The sequence below is a fragment of the Glycine soja genome, chromosome 20, assembly GCF_004193775.1.
Source record: "Glycine soja cultivar W05 chromosome 20, ASM419377v2, whole genome shotgun sequence".
Classification (NCBI taxonomy): domain Eukaryota; kingdom Viridiplantae; phylum Streptophyta; class Magnoliopsida; order Fabales; family Fabaceae; genus Glycine; species Glycine soja.
The window spans coordinates 38013372-38033049 of NC_041021.1; the positions used below are offsets into that span (position 1 = coordinate 38013372).

General features: G+C 31.2%; 2 protein-coding genes across 3 annotated transcripts; one reads left to right on the top strand and one right to left on the bottom strand.

Moving 5' to 3' along the window:
* Window positions 1–2710: 2710 nt before the first annotated feature.
* LOC114402971 (pre-mRNA-splicing factor syf2-like) lies at window positions 2711–5657 on the top strand. Of its 2 annotated transcripts, none has more exons than XM_028365686.1 (6): window positions 2711–3091; window positions 3227–3371; window positions 3685–3896; window positions 3977–4217; window positions 4838–4974; window positions 5063–5657. In XM_028365686.1, exons 2-6 carry the CDS (start codon window positions 3248–3250, stop codon window positions 5288–5290), a joined length of 942 nt encoding a protein of 313 aa, XP_028221487.1. In that variant the 5' UTR covers window positions 2711–3091; window positions 3227–3247; the 3' UTR covers window positions 5291–5657. The 2 variants fall into 2 exon arrangements, with proteins under 2 accessions (XP_028221487.1, XP_028221486.1); XM_028365685.1 differs by having other exon boundaries at window positions 2711–3002.
* A 2573-nt stretch (window positions 5658–8230) lies between these two features.
* LOC114402970 (glycerate dehydrogenase HPR, peroxisomal) lies at window positions 8231–12045 on the bottom strand. The gene is made up of 13 exons (XM_028365684.1): window positions 11716–12045; window positions 11515–11598; window positions 11224–11364; window positions 10646–10767; window positions 10393–10474; window positions 9923–9995; window positions 9753–9844; window positions 9584–9658; window positions 9382–9489; window positions 9214–9291; window positions 8862–8906; window positions 8651–8765; window positions 8231–8513 (listed from the first exon to the last, which is right to left on the bottom strand). Exons 1-13 carry the CDS (start codon window positions 11836–11838, stop codon window positions 8491–8493), a joined length of 1161 nt encoding a protein of 386 aa, XP_028221485.1. The 5' UTR covers window positions 11839–12045; the 3' UTR covers window positions 8231–8490.
* Between the last annotated feature and the right edge of the window lie 7633 nt (window positions 12046–19678).

Here is a 19678-nt window from a genome sequence, read left to right on the forward strand (position 1 = left end):
CATTAATTATTTTGTAACATAATTGGCTTATTAGCTCAGTTGGTTAGAGCGTTATGCTAATAACGTAAAAGTCATATGTTTGATTCTTGGGCCATTAATTTTAAATTAATTCATAAAATATATATTTTTTTAAAATTAAAAAAAAATCGTTTGGAATACTTACGGATTGGACAAAATGGAAATCACGCATAATTACTGGATGTACCTGCTGAGTGTACATAACAATAGCCTCAAGGTTCAAACACACGGTAAGCAAAGGATAATTGGGCTCATGTTAGTATATAAGGAGCAAAATGGAGAGATGAGTGAAAATACATGAGAATTAGTATAATAAATCCTATCATTTTTAAATTATTTTTATCTTATTTCTCCTCCACAAAACACCCTAGATTATTTTCATCATCCCTAAATTATAGAGAATATTTTCATCTCTCAACCAAACATCCGGAACACGTTAGTGGTTGGGTTGGATTGGATTCAAACAAAAAAAAAAAGACAAGGCCGTGAATGTATTTCTTTTTACATCTCATTTTTTTCTCTTTGCACATCCTTTCAGTATTTTGTATTTTTTTCGGAAAAATGTTTTCTCTGGAAAAGAGCTTTTATGCAATTGGTAAGGGAGATGTTGACATGAAATGAGAGGGATGCAGGGCCACGGGGAGTAGGAGAAGGATAGGAAGTGTGAGTGAGAGGAGGATATTTTAGGAATATGAAAAACAAAAAGGAATACTAGTAGGGTGTGAAGAAAAAATGGGGGTTTTCAAATAGAATCACTCGCTAATGAAAATTGAATTAACCACTATCTGATCCATTACCAATAGGCGGGCATCAGATTTATTGGATTGTGGGTTGGGCGACTGAATGGATCAATGTGTCAGGCCTAAATGGGGCTGAAATATTTTTCGGCCTCACCAAAACTTTTTTTTGGTTCATTTTTATGAGTATTTTTATTTCTTTTTCACTTTATTTACTTTCAAATTATGTTTTCTTATATTTTTTAGTTTATTGAAATATCGAATTTGACTTATTTTAAGTGAAAGAATGAATAAAAATATCAATGAAAAATAAAAAAATTCAAGACATCATGAATTTAACCCATTTTAAATTAAAAAAATTATTAGAATTTACTGATAGTATAATTGTTTTTTAATACTATTATTTAACCATAGATTGCCATGTAGGTGAATTACTTGAATTTTATAATAATCACTTTTAAGTTTATATCTGAAATGATTTTTTTATTAGTTAACATTATAAAAATCTTTACAATGCATAAAGAGTAAACTCATCAATTAAATAAAATAAATTCTTATTTTCACATTTTACAATCTTAAAATATTAACTTACATAAAACTTAAAATTTCTTTTTAATTTAAATTTTATATTAAATATATGTTATAATATATAAATTACCTTATAATAAAGTTTTATAATAAATAAATAAATTTTAATAGGTAAATTATATTTTAAATGTATTAATAATTTAAACTTTGATCTGAGATTATTTTTAATTATTTTTATTTTTTTAAAAAAATATTAAAAACTAATTCAGAGATAAAAATAAAAGATTATACAGTTAAATAGTTAAGAAGATGAAATATATAAATAAATTTTTTATATATTTAAGAATGAAAATTTTGACTAATTACCAAAATAATTAAAAAGAGAGAGAAAGTCTATAACGATAGATAAAGATGATACTCAATTTGATAACTATTTTTTGTCTCCATTTTTATTATACCATTTTACCTTTCAAAACTTAGATTTAAATACAAAACAAAAATTCAAATCTACCTATGTGGATAATTATTTTCCCCTACTTTCTTCCTATAACTAAGAAGGTGGTTATTATCACTCACATCGCATCAAACCAAAACCAAAACTGCAACTGAAACCCAAATCTTGAGAAAACTGAACATGGTGGAGAGTGACAAAGGACCCCACCGGAGAGAACCGTTTTTGGTGTTGCCAGAGGAAGAAGTTGCAAAAGCTTCGTGGAGACTTAACGTGAAAGAATTTCGTTTGCCAAGCCAAATAAATGATCATCAAAATCATCGATCTTTCATTTTCTTTGGCTTTCTTTGTAAATCCACTGAGACATTCTTTCATCCTTCTTTTTCTGTTGAAATGTTTTTTTATTTTTTGTCTTAAGTTTATGTTTTGTGTAATGGGTGTGGTTTGTTTACGATGATGACGTGTTGAATTGTGATGAGTCTTGTCTTGTAGTGCTAGTGTGTGCTTTGAGTAAATTCAATGTACTTTGTTTATTCTTTTAAACTTAAGAATTAAAATTATGTATATATTACGCAACATATTAATATACATATTAATTTATATAATAAGAAATATTATTTTAATATATAATTTTTTTTAAAAAATGATAACATAATAGAATTGTAAATATATAAGTCGGTTAGTGTTTTTGTTTTTAAAAATTGACTTCTCTGCTATTCTTGAAAATTGACTTCTCTGTTATTCTTTTTCATACTATCTCTTTAGAATGATGTTGTTTTGATTGTGTTTTCAAAACCATATCGTTTTAGATCAAAATTAAATTATTTTGAAGGGATAAGAAGAAAGATAACAGAGAAATCATGTCAGTATCTTTGTTATATTTATAACTTTTTTAATATCTAATGCATATAATAGTTACATTTTTTGTATTATAACCCATTAATAAGATAAACCATATCAACTTTCATAATAAAACTGCGGACACAATGTTCATCGAAAAAATATTTTTTCATTCTTTTAGCAAAACTATATCCGCAATTCAGCCTCTCCGGGGCGGGAGGCAGAGATGATCAAACGAACCGTAGGGCGCTGCATTATTACAGAATAATAACACAAACCCTAGTCCCAAAAATCAAAAAGGAAAAAAAAATCAGATAACAAACTTATCACTTCGCTGCGAGATTCAATTCCCATCTTTAAAATTCTCAAATCCGAATTCGATTCCCAATTCCGCCTCTTGTTCAGAAATTGATTCTGTGTCGTTACAGGTTCGTTCGTATCTCTCTTCTCTTTCATTCGTTCGTTCAATGTTTACTGCTGACTGGCGGAACATCAAACAGCAACATAATCCTCAACTGTAATCTTTGTTCTTTCAATTCCAATTTCTGTATGCGCTACATGCTTTCAGTTTTCCAAATAGAGTTCGATTGATTAGGGTTTTGACACGAACATTTTTGTTTGCTATGCTGCAACGCAACCGGTCATTCTCCAGGGGAAAATTTCTCTGCACGACATGTCTGATGAACGAGCAGTGCATCCTGATTGCCGGAATGCTAGTAACCCTTATCATGAATGTAGTGATTACTGTTTTAGAGTAATAGCTGAAGCCAAAATTAGGTCACAACAACAGGAATCAGGTTAGTTTTCTCGGTTGCAATCTTTTTCTATTGAGAATTCAGGTGATGAATGGTGCATTTTTTGTAGTTTTCTCTACTAATTGGATAGTTATCTATTGATTAATAACTTCTTCTGTGGCCCGTTGTTAATCCGTAAATGGTCACTGTGCTAAGTAAGTTAATAACTCTATCCTTCCATATTTCATAAGGTTACAGAACTTTTATTTAATTATGTTGAATTTTTTTTTTGATAAAAAAATTTGGTTGTATTTTTGGGTTATATGCTGCTAAGTTTATCGGTCTATATTTAAGTACTGTTTTCTATATCTATCAGAAGTTGGACAAGCTAGTGGTGGAAACAACTCTAAGCAAGCCATCCCAGATGAATCCTATGTGGAAAAGGAAATACACAATGGCAGACCCGATCTTGAAGCAAACTCTGATAGTGATCCTGACCAGCCTGCTGTGCAGGAAGCAGAGCAAGAGGTTGACTACACAAAACTTTCTGCGAGACAGAAAAAGTGGATGGAGTTGAGAGCCAAGATGGTAAACTGGTGAAAAGTTCCTTGTTTTTAACTTTATTTATTTGAAGAAAACCTAAGACTGATGCCTTGTTTCCCTGGCAGCAAGAAGCAAAAAAGCGTAATCAAATTGAAATAGCTGCTGAGAAAAAGAGGATGGAAGCTCCAACCGAGTCTAGGGGTGTTTCTAAACAGAAGTGGCTCGAGGATAGGAAGAAAAAGATTGGAAAACTTCTTGATGCAAATGGATTGGATATGACAAAGGCATATATGCTTGACACACAGGAGGCAGCAGAAGAAAAATACAAGAAATGGGAGAAGGATCCTGCTCCATTTGGGTGGGACGGTATGTTTTTGTTCTTGTCCAAGAAATGTTATTGCACAATTGGTATGCTACTTTTGTGGCTGGCATGGTTATTCATTTTATGGCATGTGTATACTCTTCTCTTGATGTGTAAGATTCAACGCAATTCCCAAAAAATCCAGATTTTCAAACCCACATTTTAAAGCTTATGTCTTGGTTGTTGTTAACTGAAGTGTATGGTGCTTTTTCCTTTAAAAAATGTTCCTAGATGGACTGTAGATGTTTTCTGGATTGTTAGTTCATTACCTCTTTGGAATTACACAGATTTTTTTAGAAATGATCTATTGCTAAAATCCTAGTGAGAAAAGGCTTGATTGCTGTTGTTATTCTACTGTTAAAAATGTTCATAACGTACTTTTTATACACAGAAAAGCACATCAAAATACTTGTCTAGATTGTTTTTTTCCCACTGTTTACTGCTCCTACATATAATCTTGGAGATTCACATTTTTGTTATTTGAAATCTAAGGAGAGAGGTTTATCTTACGAGAAATGTATGCCTTCTTATTGCTGTGTGTAATTGATTGCAAAATTATCCCAACTCCATAGCAAATTTCATGTTTTAGAGTAGTGATGAAGCTAATATTATTTTATTTTATCAGTCTTTAATCAGAAGACATTATACAATGCATACAAAAAGCGGACCAAGAATGTTGAAGTCGATGTAGAAGAATATAATAGAATGAAAGAAGCTGATCCAGAGTTTTACCGTGATGCTTCAAGTCTCCAGTATGGAAAGGTGTACTACCGAAACATTAATATCTCTTTTCAATATTTGCACTCCATTAGTTTTTTTTTGTGACAAGCTGTCTTTCTTTTCATTATAGGCACCAAAAATCTCAGAGGAGAAGATTGATAGGATGGTACGGGAGCTAAAGGATAGGGATGAGAAGCGCAACTCTTTTAGCAGGAGAAGACGCTTCCATGAAGAGAAAGATATTGACTCAATCAATGACCGTAATGAGCATTTCAACAAGAAGATTGAGCGAGCCTTTGGTAAATACACGCTGGAGATTAAAAATAACCTTGAGCGAGGAACTGCATTGCCTGACTAAGGTACTTATGTAGTGATGTGTTTTATTTCACACTGTCCTGATAGTGATAAGTTTCAGTGGTGGATTGCACTTTTTAGAGTGCTTTTTAATCATGTAATATTATAGTCTAATATTTTGCAATGCACATATGGAGCATTGCGGAGTCATTTCGAACTTCAAATATTATATGCTTGCTTGAGATATGGGTTCTTCTTAGAGGTACTCTTTCCAGTCATTATGTAGATATGGAATTAATTTGTGGAGTTTTCAAGGGAATTTATACCTCCCCACGTATATGTAAGCCTGAGTTTGATCGGGGTTAGGTTTTTTTCCCTCTCCTTTCATTTGGGATCGTGATCTAATGCATTTGGGATTTAATTTGTTATCACTTTTCGTAGGGCTCTAAAAATTGTAGTTAACTCATTTGAATTGATGGAAAGGAGTAGAATAGAATGAAATTTAGGCTTTGTTTGGATTGAAGAAATGGCATGAGATGAAGTGGAATGAAATGAACTTTTAATTGGTTCTATTGTTTGGATTACTTAAACCACAATGGAATGGAAAAGAGATCGAACATTTCCATTCAATTCCATCCAAAACACTTATTTTTTTCATACCCTCCAATATGGGAGGTAGAGGACAATATGTTGGTTGAAATTAAATGAAACGTTGAAAACTTAACCTGCTCATCGAGGGTTCTTCCGTTTCAGTTGGCCATGCACATTGACACACGGTCAAGGAAGTCTTCCTGAACTATTTAGTACCTCACTCATTTTTTAAACAGTGAAATGGATTTTTTTTTCATCATAAAGTATCCAATGAAATGGTATTTTTATTCTATCTTTTGCGTTCTGTTCAGTTTCATCCTATTTCGCATTATTCCATTCACTATTAGATACCCAATTATAGCACTGAAGTTGTTCCATTTTTTTGGGGTGAAGTTGTATAATTGAGTAAATCAATAATTTGATCTTCTGAAGTTACATGCATTATCGTATTAGTCCTCTTAAAAATTTGGGTCACCAATCAATTTTAACTCTTTAAAGATTTTGTCAGTAAATGTGTGTTTGGATCAGTTCATTTTGAGAAAATATTAGCTTAACCTTTAGCCTTTTGATGGAATTTTTTAAAATAAAGTGATTATTAATCTTAACCAAATATGATATAAATAGCCCCTTGAGATTGAACTTATCTGTAAAATTAACCTCCACTTACTATATGATAGTCGCTAACAATTACTGTCAAAACTAAAGGTTTACTGCTGGTGTCTTTAACGCACAAAATTTATACCATCCCAAAATATCATGGTGGAATCATAAAAAAGTAAAAACAACTATTTGTTGCTTCATCTTCATCATAAAAAATTGAAGATTTTTCCTCACCATGAATCTATTCTAGTAGTTGTTTAATTATTATTATTAATTTAATTATTCAACTATATAGTTAGTGGAGTGCAATATTAATTTAATTATTGAACTATTATAATAAATAATTTATACTTTCAATAATAAGAAGAAATAAGAGTGAGAATAAAATCTAACATATATATATATATATATATATATATATATATATATATAAAATGGTAAAAAAAACCTTCACATAAATATGTTAAGATTTTGTGTTAGTGCGGGGTTAGGTAAAAAATTATATTTCCAAATTGTTATCGTTCTTGTAAGTCAAAGAAAATTCTAAATAGTCAAAGTGATTTTTTTTTAATTCAAGTTGGTTCAATCATTTTTATTTGTAAGAAAGACAATATCTATCCTTAGTCATTAATTTGTTTGAAAGGTAAAAAGAAAGGTAATATTGTTCTTCTAAGGAACAATAGAATGTATTCTCAAAATTACAAATTAAATAAGTCATATTTTACTCAGACTGATAAATTGAGATGAAATTATAATTAAAATTGCTAGTAAAAAATCGAAATAACTAGTTAATAGTGAAAAGGACTTCGAAATTACTAGTTAATAGGGAAAAGGACTTTAAGGTTAGGCACAGGTCCAATTTAATTACATGCATATTCCATATCAAGGAAAGGGTTAAAGGAGAATTACAATTATTAATACACACGTGATTAATTAGAAAAAAATAATTATGTGTGTATAATGTATTAATAATTGTAATTCTCCTTCACTAAAATAATAATAATAATAATAATTGTGCCAGTAAATAAAATTATATTCTCCTTCTCTTAAACAATCCAAAATTAAGTGATTGTCTACATACAAATGAAGTGAAAGAAAATAGAAAGAAAAAAAATATAAGATTTAAATACCAAAGAAATGTTTACACTTCAAATGAGAAGAGTGAGATAAAATATATAAATATAAGAGAGATAAAAAAAAGAAAAAAAGTTTAATATATTAAATAATGTGATATGAAAAGAGAGAAATATAAGATGGATATATGAATTGAAGCATAAAAAAACTAGAATTATAATATTCTTACGCAATTAATGTCCTGTGCCTGTAGCAAAATTATACAGGCCATTTCCCACGACACGAAACGCGGATCTGGTGCATATACCTTGTGAAATACTACCGAAATTGAGAGACAAGAAGGAAACAGAGAAAAATCAGATATATAAAAATAATGTGATGTTTATTCTACAGAGGATCCCGGAGAAATTACAAAAGAAAGAAAAAAAAAAACTTATAAAGCTTTTCTGTAATAGGACGATGTGTATTCTATGCTTTTCTGGTTTTTGCTTTTGTTTTTGTAAGTTCAGGATGGCTAATTTGTTAGTTTGAATTTACGTACATGATCTGTCATTGTTGATATGTTGTGCACTACTACAATGCTTTTGTTAACATTTTGTTTGCTTGTGTAAGAGTCATTGGACATTTTCTATGAAGATCTGTTGACAAAAAAAAAAAGAATAATAATTTGATGAGAAAAAATTTATAGAAATTAAGTGCAAAACAATCAAAATTGTAGTGAGAATGGAGGCTCGTAATATGTTGTTAACCTTTAAAAGTAAAAACAATCCAACTAAACTAGTGTAGGGACATAAGGTATAACTTCATTTATGTTTAATTAATGTTTGAAATACTACAAACACATGATGCTATTATTAACCTGACAGTCTTTATATGCACAGTGCCATCAGCACCCCACATACACAAAAAAAGAGCAGACTAGCCACAGAGCCCAACTCAACAGACAAAAATTGGTCATTTGTGCAATTGAAGGCCCTTGTAGGATAGAACCATGTATGTTTATAGCTTTGAAGTTGGCAAACCTGCAATTTGAATTCAATTAGAAAAAAAGGCAAAATGAATTAAACTTTTTAACTTCTCCAAAAACTAATTTTAACTAGTAAGATATTTTTTTCTTCTGTAAGTTTTATATTAGCTCAAGTGTACAAAATGTTATTACCCAGAGCTTTTGCATTAACAATGCTTGGGGATGCAGCTGGTGGTTGAGCATTCTCATTGAGGAATGGTTCAACCCTATTGGCATCAAACCAAACTGGGTACCCTTTGATCTTCCCCTGCACATTTTATAATTAAGGACTATAATCAGTTTTACGACACACTTAGAATTTACAGTGACCACAGAAATAAGTCAAAAATGGAGAGACATATACCAGCACGTTTAGAGCTGCTAGTGTAGCCATTCCCTCACGAGTCCACTGAAAGTACATTTACATGAAATAATTGAAAGTGAGTCAAGCATAAAAGACTATATTAATACTTAAAATCCTTTAGCATATAATACTATAGGGTCTTGCTAACCAGTGTCCTAAGGACACTGATTAAGAAATTAAAAAGAGAGATTTAATATGTAAATCATAGGGAAGCACAAAAAAACATGGAAAACGCAATTCTGTCTCCCAATAAAAAACTTTTTACTCTCAATTTCTTAACCAGTGCCCTAAGGACACTGGTTACTGGTTAGCATTTGCCTATATTATAGGGGTTAGGATTTATAATAATTACCTTGGAGGCAGATGCAATGTGGGGTACCACAATGGCATTCTTCAACTCTGCAAGCCCGGGTTTCATGTAGGGCTCTTCCTAATAAATATTTCAATTTCACACAGACTTAAAAAGTGGTTTTTGTAATATTGAATCCAATTATTAAGTGACAAAAGAAGGGTCAGTTACCTCAAACACGTCAAGGCCTACTCGAAACATCGGGTTCTGTTTTAAATGCTCCACAAGTGCAGCTTCATCAATAACAGGTCCTCTACTGCAGTTTATAAGAATTGCTTCCTGTTATAGGGACAACAACATTACAGAAAACAATTTTCATCACTTGATTTTTGTAAATAATTGAGAGCAAAAACATGTTCCAATAAACTCTTACCTTCTTCATCTTAGCTAGTCTTTCCTTGTTGACTAGATGATAAGTGGTTTTATCCAAGACAGGATGAAGACTAATCTATAGAAGCACACATGACAAACCATATTATTCGGAATAATCAAATGTAACATGTTTCAGCTAGTACATTAAATTTTCAGAATCAAATTCTTACTATATCTGCCTCCTGGAGGACCTCATCCATGGTTGCTGCCCTTTTCCAAGTCACGGGGGTTTCACCACTTGCTTTCAAGAATGTAGCATAGGCTGCAATGGGTAAAAAAGAACCATTAGTTCACACTTCACAGTAATTTGGTTTATAAATAGGACTTGGTAGGACCATGCCTGTGATAAACTTTTCTAGTCGTGTGGACTGGTAGAGATCATAGTAAATTAGGTTCATCTTGAACCCTTCAACCTGATAGTGATACAGTGGAAAACAATTTTTTTGTCATCAACAGAGCAAAACCATTATATGGATTAATATTATTGAGCATCACAATCAACTTGAAGTCACTAACATCAGCAAACTATATAATGCACTTCCTTGCAAGATTCTAAGTTAAAGTTTTTGCAAAGCACCCTTGCCAACTTTAAATATGATGATCATATTAATAATCAAGTATTATCACCAGCTTAATACATTACAGCCAAAGTGCTTTTCCAAAATTTTGACATAAAAGAAAAATCAACTAAAGAAACCAAGCCATTTTTATGAGTGTGACAAGTTTAGCATACAACAAATTCAACTCAATCAGATGAACCTGAAATTGGAGAGACAATCAATGCGAGACTGCAACATATTGGAAACTTACCATCATTCTTGCATAAGCGGATCCAATTCGACCAGCTCCAATTACACCAACAGTTTGTCCCTTGAGCAAGTTTCCAACAAATCTACCACAGAAAGTAAGCAAAAACAGTTTTATTCCAGCCTTCTGAAGAGTGTGTTACTTACAATTCAGTGTATGAAAACTGACAGAATGATGGTAATAATGTTCATGATATTTAACATTACTCTTCACAGCAAGAAACAAGAAAGGAATGTGTAATAAAAAAAAATCATACAGATGAGGTAGCCATCCATCATATAATCCTGCCCTCATGAACTCATCTGCCTCAACTATCCTTCTAGCAGCTGCCAAAGACAATGAAGCTGCCAACTCAGCTGTTGTCTCAGTGAGCACTCCCTACAAAATAAGGAATGATACTAACGTTAAAATAAACACAACCTCCTCAAGGTATCACTTCCTCCATAAAACGTGCACAACATAACTAAAATCCTGTTTAGATAAACTTCTCTGTAAATACTTATAGAAGATAAAATGACTTGAACTTCTTCCATGAGAAAACCAACTGATGAACTTCATCTTTTGAACAAGTTAAATGAGAGAATATTTTCAGAAGTTAAGTGTACAAGTTGATTTAAGCTTATGAGAAAAGCTCGATTCGTTTTATGTTCTTATTTTATTTTTCTATAAGTACTTACAGAGAACTTATACAAACTAAACCACTTCAGCATCACATATGTACTAGTAATCCTTGCAGCACCATTTATATTTTATTAAAAACAAGAATCTTCAACCCATGTTTAATGTGTAATGTAACAGTAATATCGATCAGAGAGGAGAAAAGAAAAAGCTTACAGGAGTATTTCCAACAGCAACACCATACTTGTTTGCAGCATCAACATCCACGTTGTTATAACCAACAGCCATGTTACTGAAAGCTTTGCCTCCGGCTTTGCTCAAAGTAGAGAACAACTGTTCTCCCCAGTCTTCAGTCAGCTGCAATAGGAACTCCATCACATACCCACAAAGCCAAAAGCAAGAAAAATCCACACTAAAACCAAAATTATATTTAATATGAGATCAGTTTGCAATATGAAGCTCTAATTTCTTGATCACTATCTATCTTGTAATTCTTATTACCATTACCTGTCCAATAACTCCATCGCACTTATCACCAATCAAAGCAATGATGTCTTCAACTGACAGAATCGTTTTCTTCTCGGTACATATCTGAGTAGCACATAGGAGACAAATAATGAATAAAAAATTTCATCATATACTAAAATATTATATGCTTAGAAGCTGACTCAAAATATAAAAAGAAAGATAGAAAGTGTGATTAATTACTTCAAGGCGAACATCATTTTGAACGAGAAGATTGATCCAACGAGTTCCAGGCATTGGTTTGGTGCTAACAACTCTGTATTTGCCACTTGGGTTCCATACCTCAATGGACACTGGCTTGGCCATGAAGGCAACAACACAAGAGTGAGTGTAAAGTGGCTATGTATGGATAGTTCAAGTTGAGGTTATAATAATTTCAGTTCTTGGTCCTTTAGCTTATAATATTAGAAATAGATGATCCAGTGTGAAATACTTAACCATACTAACTCATTTCTGACCAATAAAATTGGTGCATGGAAATGACTTTGACATATGATTCCTTTAACCTTATATTGTTGATGACTAAACTGTGGTGTAATAGTTGGAAGTTGGATATTGGATTTGGCTCCTTTCAGATAACGTGACCACATTAGGATGTGGGGAAGAGATGAGTTCAAGAATTGGGAGTGTCTTTGGGCCTCTCGTTGGGCACTACCATCGGATAATGTCCATTCTCTTTCTCCAAAGACTAAAATAGCCCTTCAGTTTGTGGCTGATAACGATTAAAATTTGTTCTCTTTTCTATCGCTTGGACCTTTGGTCATGAAATACTTTATATTATTTAATGTTGCATAAGTACCATTTAGTTATTATTAACAAACAACATTCGAGAAGTTAAACTCTTTCAACAATGCATTTTTCATATTGTAAAATATGTAGTAAGAATTCATTTTAATTAAGGTTAGATCTTCTTACCAGACTAAAACAGGTAGCGATATGGAACATTGAAGAATAAAATTGGAACAAAGTGGAACAATCAATTAAAAAAAATTATCATATACATGAATAAATAAATAAAAAAGATTAAACATATGAGTAGAATGAGAAAATGAGATAAACACATAAAAATAAGAGGTATAAATATGAAAATTTAAGATAAATACTTATAATTTTATTAATATAAGGGAGGAAATTTATTTATTCTTACATAAAAATAAGTAAGGAGGTTTAAACATATAAGATTAGGAAAGTAAAATATAAAATTTTAAGATAAATATATCCAACTTTTTTAAAATGAGGAGGTACATTTCTCCACCTCAAATAAGTGTAGTTCTGCCCTCTGAATTTTGAAGTATTTTTAAAACTTCATTATTTTTACTTATAGTAAAGGAAAGTAATCCAAGGATTTTGATGTTCATGCAAATTAGCATTACCTAGGGGATGGACCAATCAAAGAAATTGAGGACTAAGGCGCAGCCAATTATCATGTTTGAGAATTTCGGAGGAAACTTTATAAAAATCGATAATGGCAAGATTTACGAAGAAATAAATAATCGGAATTCCTTAGTTGGTAAGTTCGAAAGAACATTTTCTTGTAATACGGTAAATTTACAATCATAAACTCGGACAATCGTATTGACAAACATTTTCTTTTCTTTTGTTGCATTCCCTTTTTCTTTTATATTAAATCTGATATTAAAGTTGCAAGTAAAACATTCTAGTAAAAAAACGCAAGTAATCAATAAAAAGTACATAACTTCAGACACTAACATTTACGTAGTGCAATCAAATTTCAAAGCAAGGATTTAAAAATACATATGTTTGGTCATGAATTCCAAAGATACTAATAGCAATTACAGCAACTCAAAATCGATGCTGATGCATCTCGTAACTCTAACTTGAAACACAAATTTCTTCTTATCGATCAACTCAAAGTGAATAACATCTCCAGCCTCCACATTATGTTGACTCATAAAGTCATGCAAACCCGAAGTAAACCTACCGTAACAGTCTAACTTCACATTCCATGATCTCTTCCCAACTTGCAGCGTCACTTCATTTATACCATCCATCTCATGGTTTCTGATGAATTTCTTTGGTACGTTCTGCTCAGCATATCATGAAGTGCATTTAATTATTTACTCATATGGTATAGACGTTTGCATGTGCAAAACATCGAGTCTAATTAATCATTAATCATTAATCATACCATACAATAGAATTGACAAGGCTTGATCGAGAGGGTGAAGTGATTCTCAGACACTTCGTTGTTGCATCCACGAAATTCAGAATCTAAGGGAACAAAAAAAATGTTAGAGAAGGTCAAAGAATAAAGTGTTCATCACTGCCCCTATTAGCAATAATACTTTCATGGCTTGCTTGTTTGATTCCATTTGCCCCATCCTTAAAACGAAGTAACGATTTAAAACAAAAATATGCATATCAAAGGGATCTAATTTTCTAATTCAGTTGATTGAACAAATTATTGTTCGAGTCTTACTCATTAAAAAATTGTGTATATTTAAACTACAATGTTAATTATAATTTTTAAATTACCTGAAAAGTTGGAAGGACTAGATTCTTCTCCGTCACGGAAAATAAAAACTCTAAATGAAATTCTTGTTTTCTTGATTTGCTCAAAAACACACACATTCCCTATTTTCAAGTTATTATCCTTTACAAAATCCACCCAACCAGTACTAAGATTTATTTGTCCACCGCTACGATTCGTATAGAACTTGACATGCCAAGATCTTTCCTCGGAGATCCAAAGAGTAACACTGTCATTCTCCTTTTGTTGGTCTTCTGTTAAGAAATTGCCTGGCATGACCTGTGTTAATAAAAGTTTTTTTCTCACGAAATTGCAATTAGATAATTAATTACTATTTAAACATAGATTAAAAAATTCCAATGTAACTTAGTTACGAATCTATATTCCCCCTTGATAATAATACATCATGTAACATCAAATATAGTGATTAATCTATGTTTTTGATAGAAGGGGTACCATAATATATTTATGAATGTATGATGGATGCATTTCACGAATGAAGAAGGGATTCTCAGAGCGGAAAGCCTTGGCTCTCTCTAAAGCAGTGCTACTTTTTAAAGCATTAGAGTTAGAGCATCTCCTTTTTGCATTCATCATCCCTCTTCCTCTGCCACCTGTTAATAAAATCAACGTTACACAAAAACCACAACGTAATAATACTTGCAATTTTGGAACGGAAACGACAAAAGGAAAGTAAAGAAATGGCTCGTTCGCATGCACCTCTTTCAAGATCCTCAGCAAGGAATTCTTTTGAAAACTCAACCTTTGTCCTTTGAGATTGAGCACGTTCAGTTCTCACATCATGGCTGGGATAACTAGTAAGTGTCTTTCCTTTCACCTTCTTAATAGAAGAAGAAAATGGTACAGGAGATTTTGCCCTCTTATGCTGGCATAAAGAATTACCTTTCTCATCACCATCTAATGTTCCTCCCATCAAAGGGTACTCCATTTCCAAGCCATTTTGATCAAATATTACAACCAGAAACTGTGACTTCCTCAAGTATTCGAACACCAAAAGATGGTCTTTATCCAAAGAACAAAATTCTGCAAATTCCTTCCAATCTTCGATCAACAAAATGTCAGCATCAAGTTTTTTCCATTTCACTTTCCATTCAACACCGTTAGGAAGCAGAAGGAGCACTGGGTTTGATATTCCTTCCCAACATTTGTTCACAAAACTTCGAGGAATCCTCTGCGAGGAACTTATTGTCAATATAGTGTATTGCATTCAATAGTTTTGATGTTAACATAATCACAAATGAACAGGAAATAACCCTCACATTTGAAAAAATGTATGAATATGATCATAAAGATGAATAAAGATTAAACAAGCCGTGCACCTACTATACATAAATTGACTTTGTCAACAAGACTATTTTACTTTTATTCATAGTACGCACAGACATTTTCGTAAATTACATGAATATAAGAGGAGAAGAATGGTTACCAGCTCTCCATTTCTAGTAATGTCTTCGTCAATCCTCTTGAAAAAATGAACGGTACTGCCAATAGAAAACATAGTTTAACAAGACTTTGGTGCCTCAAATGTACGAATATTGTATCAGCTTAATAACTGCAGTGATTTACTAAGCCAAAACCTATGTCTTATAAATACTCACTACTGTGAAAGGGCTTAGTTATGACCCAATTAATGCTTACATTGCAATTGTCCTCCTTCCCAAATCCCTTGTTACTTGGTAACCCAAAAGACATTATGAGTGACGAGTGAATATTTTTAATCATTATTGACCATTGAATTGAATATGTTTAACTATAGTCTGATAGCATTAGATTCAGTGGACCTATCAAATACTAGTACCTAAGTTAATAACACACTCTTTAGCAACACTCCTTTAAATATATTTTCTGTAATTAGTTAAAATTTACTAAAATTATAAAATTAGGGAAGAGTTATTTAATATCTTGTGAGACCCACCAAATTTTATTATTTTAAATAAGTTGTGGCTAGTGAGTATGTGATTGAACGATTATGTTAGACAATATATTTTTAACATTTTTCTACTAGTATGTATAGTAAATAGTAAAAATTTAAAACTCTAACCATTAATACATTATACTTTTTTATATATATATATATATATATATATATATATAAAGAGAGATCAAATTATATAAGTGTAACTTTGATATAAAATATGATTTTTATTGATCAAACCGTTGAATTATATCGATATATTATTAAAATTGTCTGTTGTCAAATTTTGTCAAAAATTAAATAACAACAAGAAGGTAATCAAATGATTCATATTTTAATATATTTATATTATGTTGATTTAAAATTTATATGAATAAGGTATTAAATGATTTTGAATTAATATGCGAAATTTTACATATATGATATGTGTCAAATGAACTTTCAATCCAAGTTTTAAGAAAATATTATTCATTTGAAAATTATAGAATAATATAATAATTATTAAAAAAGTACACTTGATATAATTTGATCTCTATATATATACATTGAATTCATTTTTATTTTTCTTTTTTTATTCAAATTCATTTTTTATTTAACTTTTTACATGTTAATCTTTCATTTTCTTCTTTTTTTATTAGATAATAGGTATTTTATAGGTGATTTTAAATGGAATTAATCTAGATAAGATTTATAAGGGGGTGTTTGGTTTAACTATTTTTTTTTCATTTCCACTGAAAACAGAAAATGGTGATGAAAATGTGTTTAGTTGGATTTTTGAAAACATTTTCAATAAAAATAAAAATAGGAAGCAACCAGAAAATGAAAACAATTTAATCTCGTTTTAGTTGAATACAAATCTCATTTTCGATGAAATGAACATACGATGACAGGGAATGTAATTTTAAACAAATATAACAATACAAAAAAGACAAGAAGTCAATATATCATAAATTTTGAGTATTTTTGTGTCTTAAAAACAGAAAATAAAACGTCAAATCAAACGTGTTTTCAGAATTCTAATCTTTTGAGAATAAAAAAATTTAAAAAAAAAAAAAAAGTATAAACCAAACATAAAAATATTGACTTAAAAACAAAGCTCAAAAGGTTAGATGTAATAACAAGATCCACTAGATCGGATCTACGGAAAAAACAAAATATAAAAGGTCCTTTATCTTCGTGAATCAATGTACGTGTCTTTCAACTTTCAATTGTTTTTACTGATTATATAATTTTTCAAAAAAAAAAAAGTTTCATGAATTTCCTGTTCAGTAAGTGAGCGAATTTACAAATTATTTTGTCACTTAAATACATTGGAACCACTAGTAATTTATTTTATATATTTGTTGATTTTTTTATATTTATTTGTATTTATTACTAAATACTAATATTTATTATTATTATTTAATATTTGCGTAATAAAAAAAGGAAAATGCAACTAAACAATAAAAAGTACATTATTTCACATAACATTTACATACTATACCAAGTGCCAACCAAGCTGCACAGCAAAGATTTGAAAATAGAAATGCTTGGTCATGAATTTCTAAAATATACTAATAGCAACTACAGCTACTCAATCGATGCTGATGCATCTCTTAAATCTAACTTCAAACACAAATTTCTTCTTATCAATCAATTCAAAGTAACAAACATCACCGGCCTCCAAATCACATTGACTCATAAATTCAGACCAACCCGAAGTGAATCTCCCGTAACAGTCTAGCGTCACATTCCATGATCTTTTCCCAACTTGCAGCGTCACTTCTTTTGTATTATCAATGTCATGGTTTTTGATGAATTTCTTTGGTACGTTCTGCTCACCACATAAAAAGTGAATTTAATTAGTCATGGCAAAGATTTTTGCATGTGTGCAAAACATGAATTCAATTAATCCTACCATATGACATAGTTGACTCGGCTTGATAGAGATGGTGAAGTGATTCTCTGATACTTTGTTGTTGTTGAATCTACGGGATTCAGAATCTACGAAGACAAAATAAATAAATAAATAAATAAAGCAAAAAGTGAAATAAAATGAAAAAATATGTCCACAATAATGAAGAAAAAAAGTATGTAGTATGTTATTTGGTAGTAACTAGTAAGCAGATCTACCATCAAAGACATTCCTCCCTGAATGCTCTTTTGGAATTCCATCACTACCACTTTTAGCAATAATATTTTGAAGCCCTGTTTGTTGCCAATATGAAAAAAAGAAGTAAGGATTAAAAAGGCAATATGAACATTAAAATAACAAATTAAATATAATTTTTAAATTACCTGGAAACTTGAAAGGACTTGATTCTTCTGGGTCACGAAAAATAACAACTCTAAATGAAATTCCAGGTTTCTTAATTTGCTCAAAAACACATACATTCCCTATTTTCAAGTTATTATCCTTTACAAAATCCATCCAACCTATGCTAAGCAATATTTGTCCACTGCTATGACTCAGATAAAACTTGACATGCCAAGCTCTTTCATTAGAGATCCAAAGAAAAACATGGTCATCCTCCTTTTGTTGGTCTTCTGTAATGAAATTGCCTGGCATGAACTGTTTTAATAAAAATAAAAAAAAGAGCACAAAAACAGCAATCAGAGAACTAGTTACTATTTTAATTTTTAAAATTGATAAAATCATACCAATGGAACTTAGATACGAATCCATATTTCCATAGACAAAATATATGGATAATAATAAATTATGTAAAGCAATATTATAGCAAAATTGATCACAATTACAGATGTATGATACATAATTTGTTTAAGGGGGTACCAGCACACTTCTTTCAATGTATGATTTTCCCATTGCACGAATGAACGAGGGATTATCAGTGCGGAAAGCCTTGGCTCTCTCTAAAGCAGTGCTACTCTCAGTATCTTGCAACAACTCATCTCTTTTAATAGCCCTAGAATTGGAACACATGATCCTTCTTCTTCTTCCTCCTGTTAAACCAAAACCAAAGGGAGACAATACTTATTACTTTTGGAACGAAAACAACAAAAAGAAAGAAAGAAAGAAATCCCATATTCCCACCTCTTTTTTTGGGCTTTGCATCATCAAGATCATCTGCATGGAATTTTTTAGACAACTCAACCTTTCTCCTTTGAGATTGTGCAGGTTCAGTTTTAACATCATGGTCATGGCCTGGATAACTAGAAGGTTCCTTTCTTGGGTTGGTCTTCACCTTCTTAATAGAAGAAGAAAATGGTAAAGGAGATTTTGCCCTCTTAGGCTGGCATAAAGAATTACCATCTATTGTTTCTTCCATCGAAGGGTACTGCATTTCCAAGCCATTTTGATAAAAAATTACAACCTGAAACCGTGACTTCCCCATGTATTTGAACACCAAAAGATGGTCCTGATCCAAACAACAAAAGCCTGCGAATTCCTTCCAATCATCGATCAACCAAACATCAACATCAAGTTTTTTCCATTTCACTTTCCATTCAGCACCGTTACGAAGCAGAAGGACTACTGGGTTTGACATTCCTTCCCAACATTTGTTCACAAAACTTCGAGGAATCCTCTGCCAGGAACTTATTGTCAATATAGTGTATTGCATTCACTAATTTTGATGTTAACAAATAAAATATTTTTAAAAATGTATGAATATGATCAGAAATATTAAACAAGCCGTTCACCTACTATGTATAAATTTACTTTGTCAATAAGACCATTTTAATTTTATTCATAGTACACACACATTTTCGTAAATTAC

Coding starts and splice junctions, on each gene's coding strand:
- LOC114402970 (XM_028365684.1), bottom strand. CDS start 11,838: ATGGCCAAGCCAGTGTCCATTGAGGTATGGAACCCAAGTGGCAAATAC. Junction 11,365..11,514: donor GCGATGGAGTTATTGGACAG/GTAATGGTAATA, acceptor TTCCTATTGCAG/CTGACTGAAGACTGGGGAGA. Junction 9,845..9,922: donor ACTAGAAAAGTTTATCACAG/GCATGGTCCTAC, acceptor TACCCATTGCAG/CCTATGCTACATTCTTGAAA.
- LOC114402971 (XM_028365686.1), top strand. CDS start 3,248: ATGTCTGATGAACGAGCAGTGCATCCTGATTGCCGGAATGCTAGTAAC. Junction 3,372..3,684: donor GTCACAACAACAGGAATCAG/GTTAGTTTTCTC, acceptor TATATCTATCAG/AAGTTGGACAAGCTAGTGGT. Junction 4,218..4,837: donor TGCTCCATTTGGGTGGGACG/GTATGTTTTTGT, acceptor TTATTTTATCAG/TCTTTAATCAGAAGACATTA.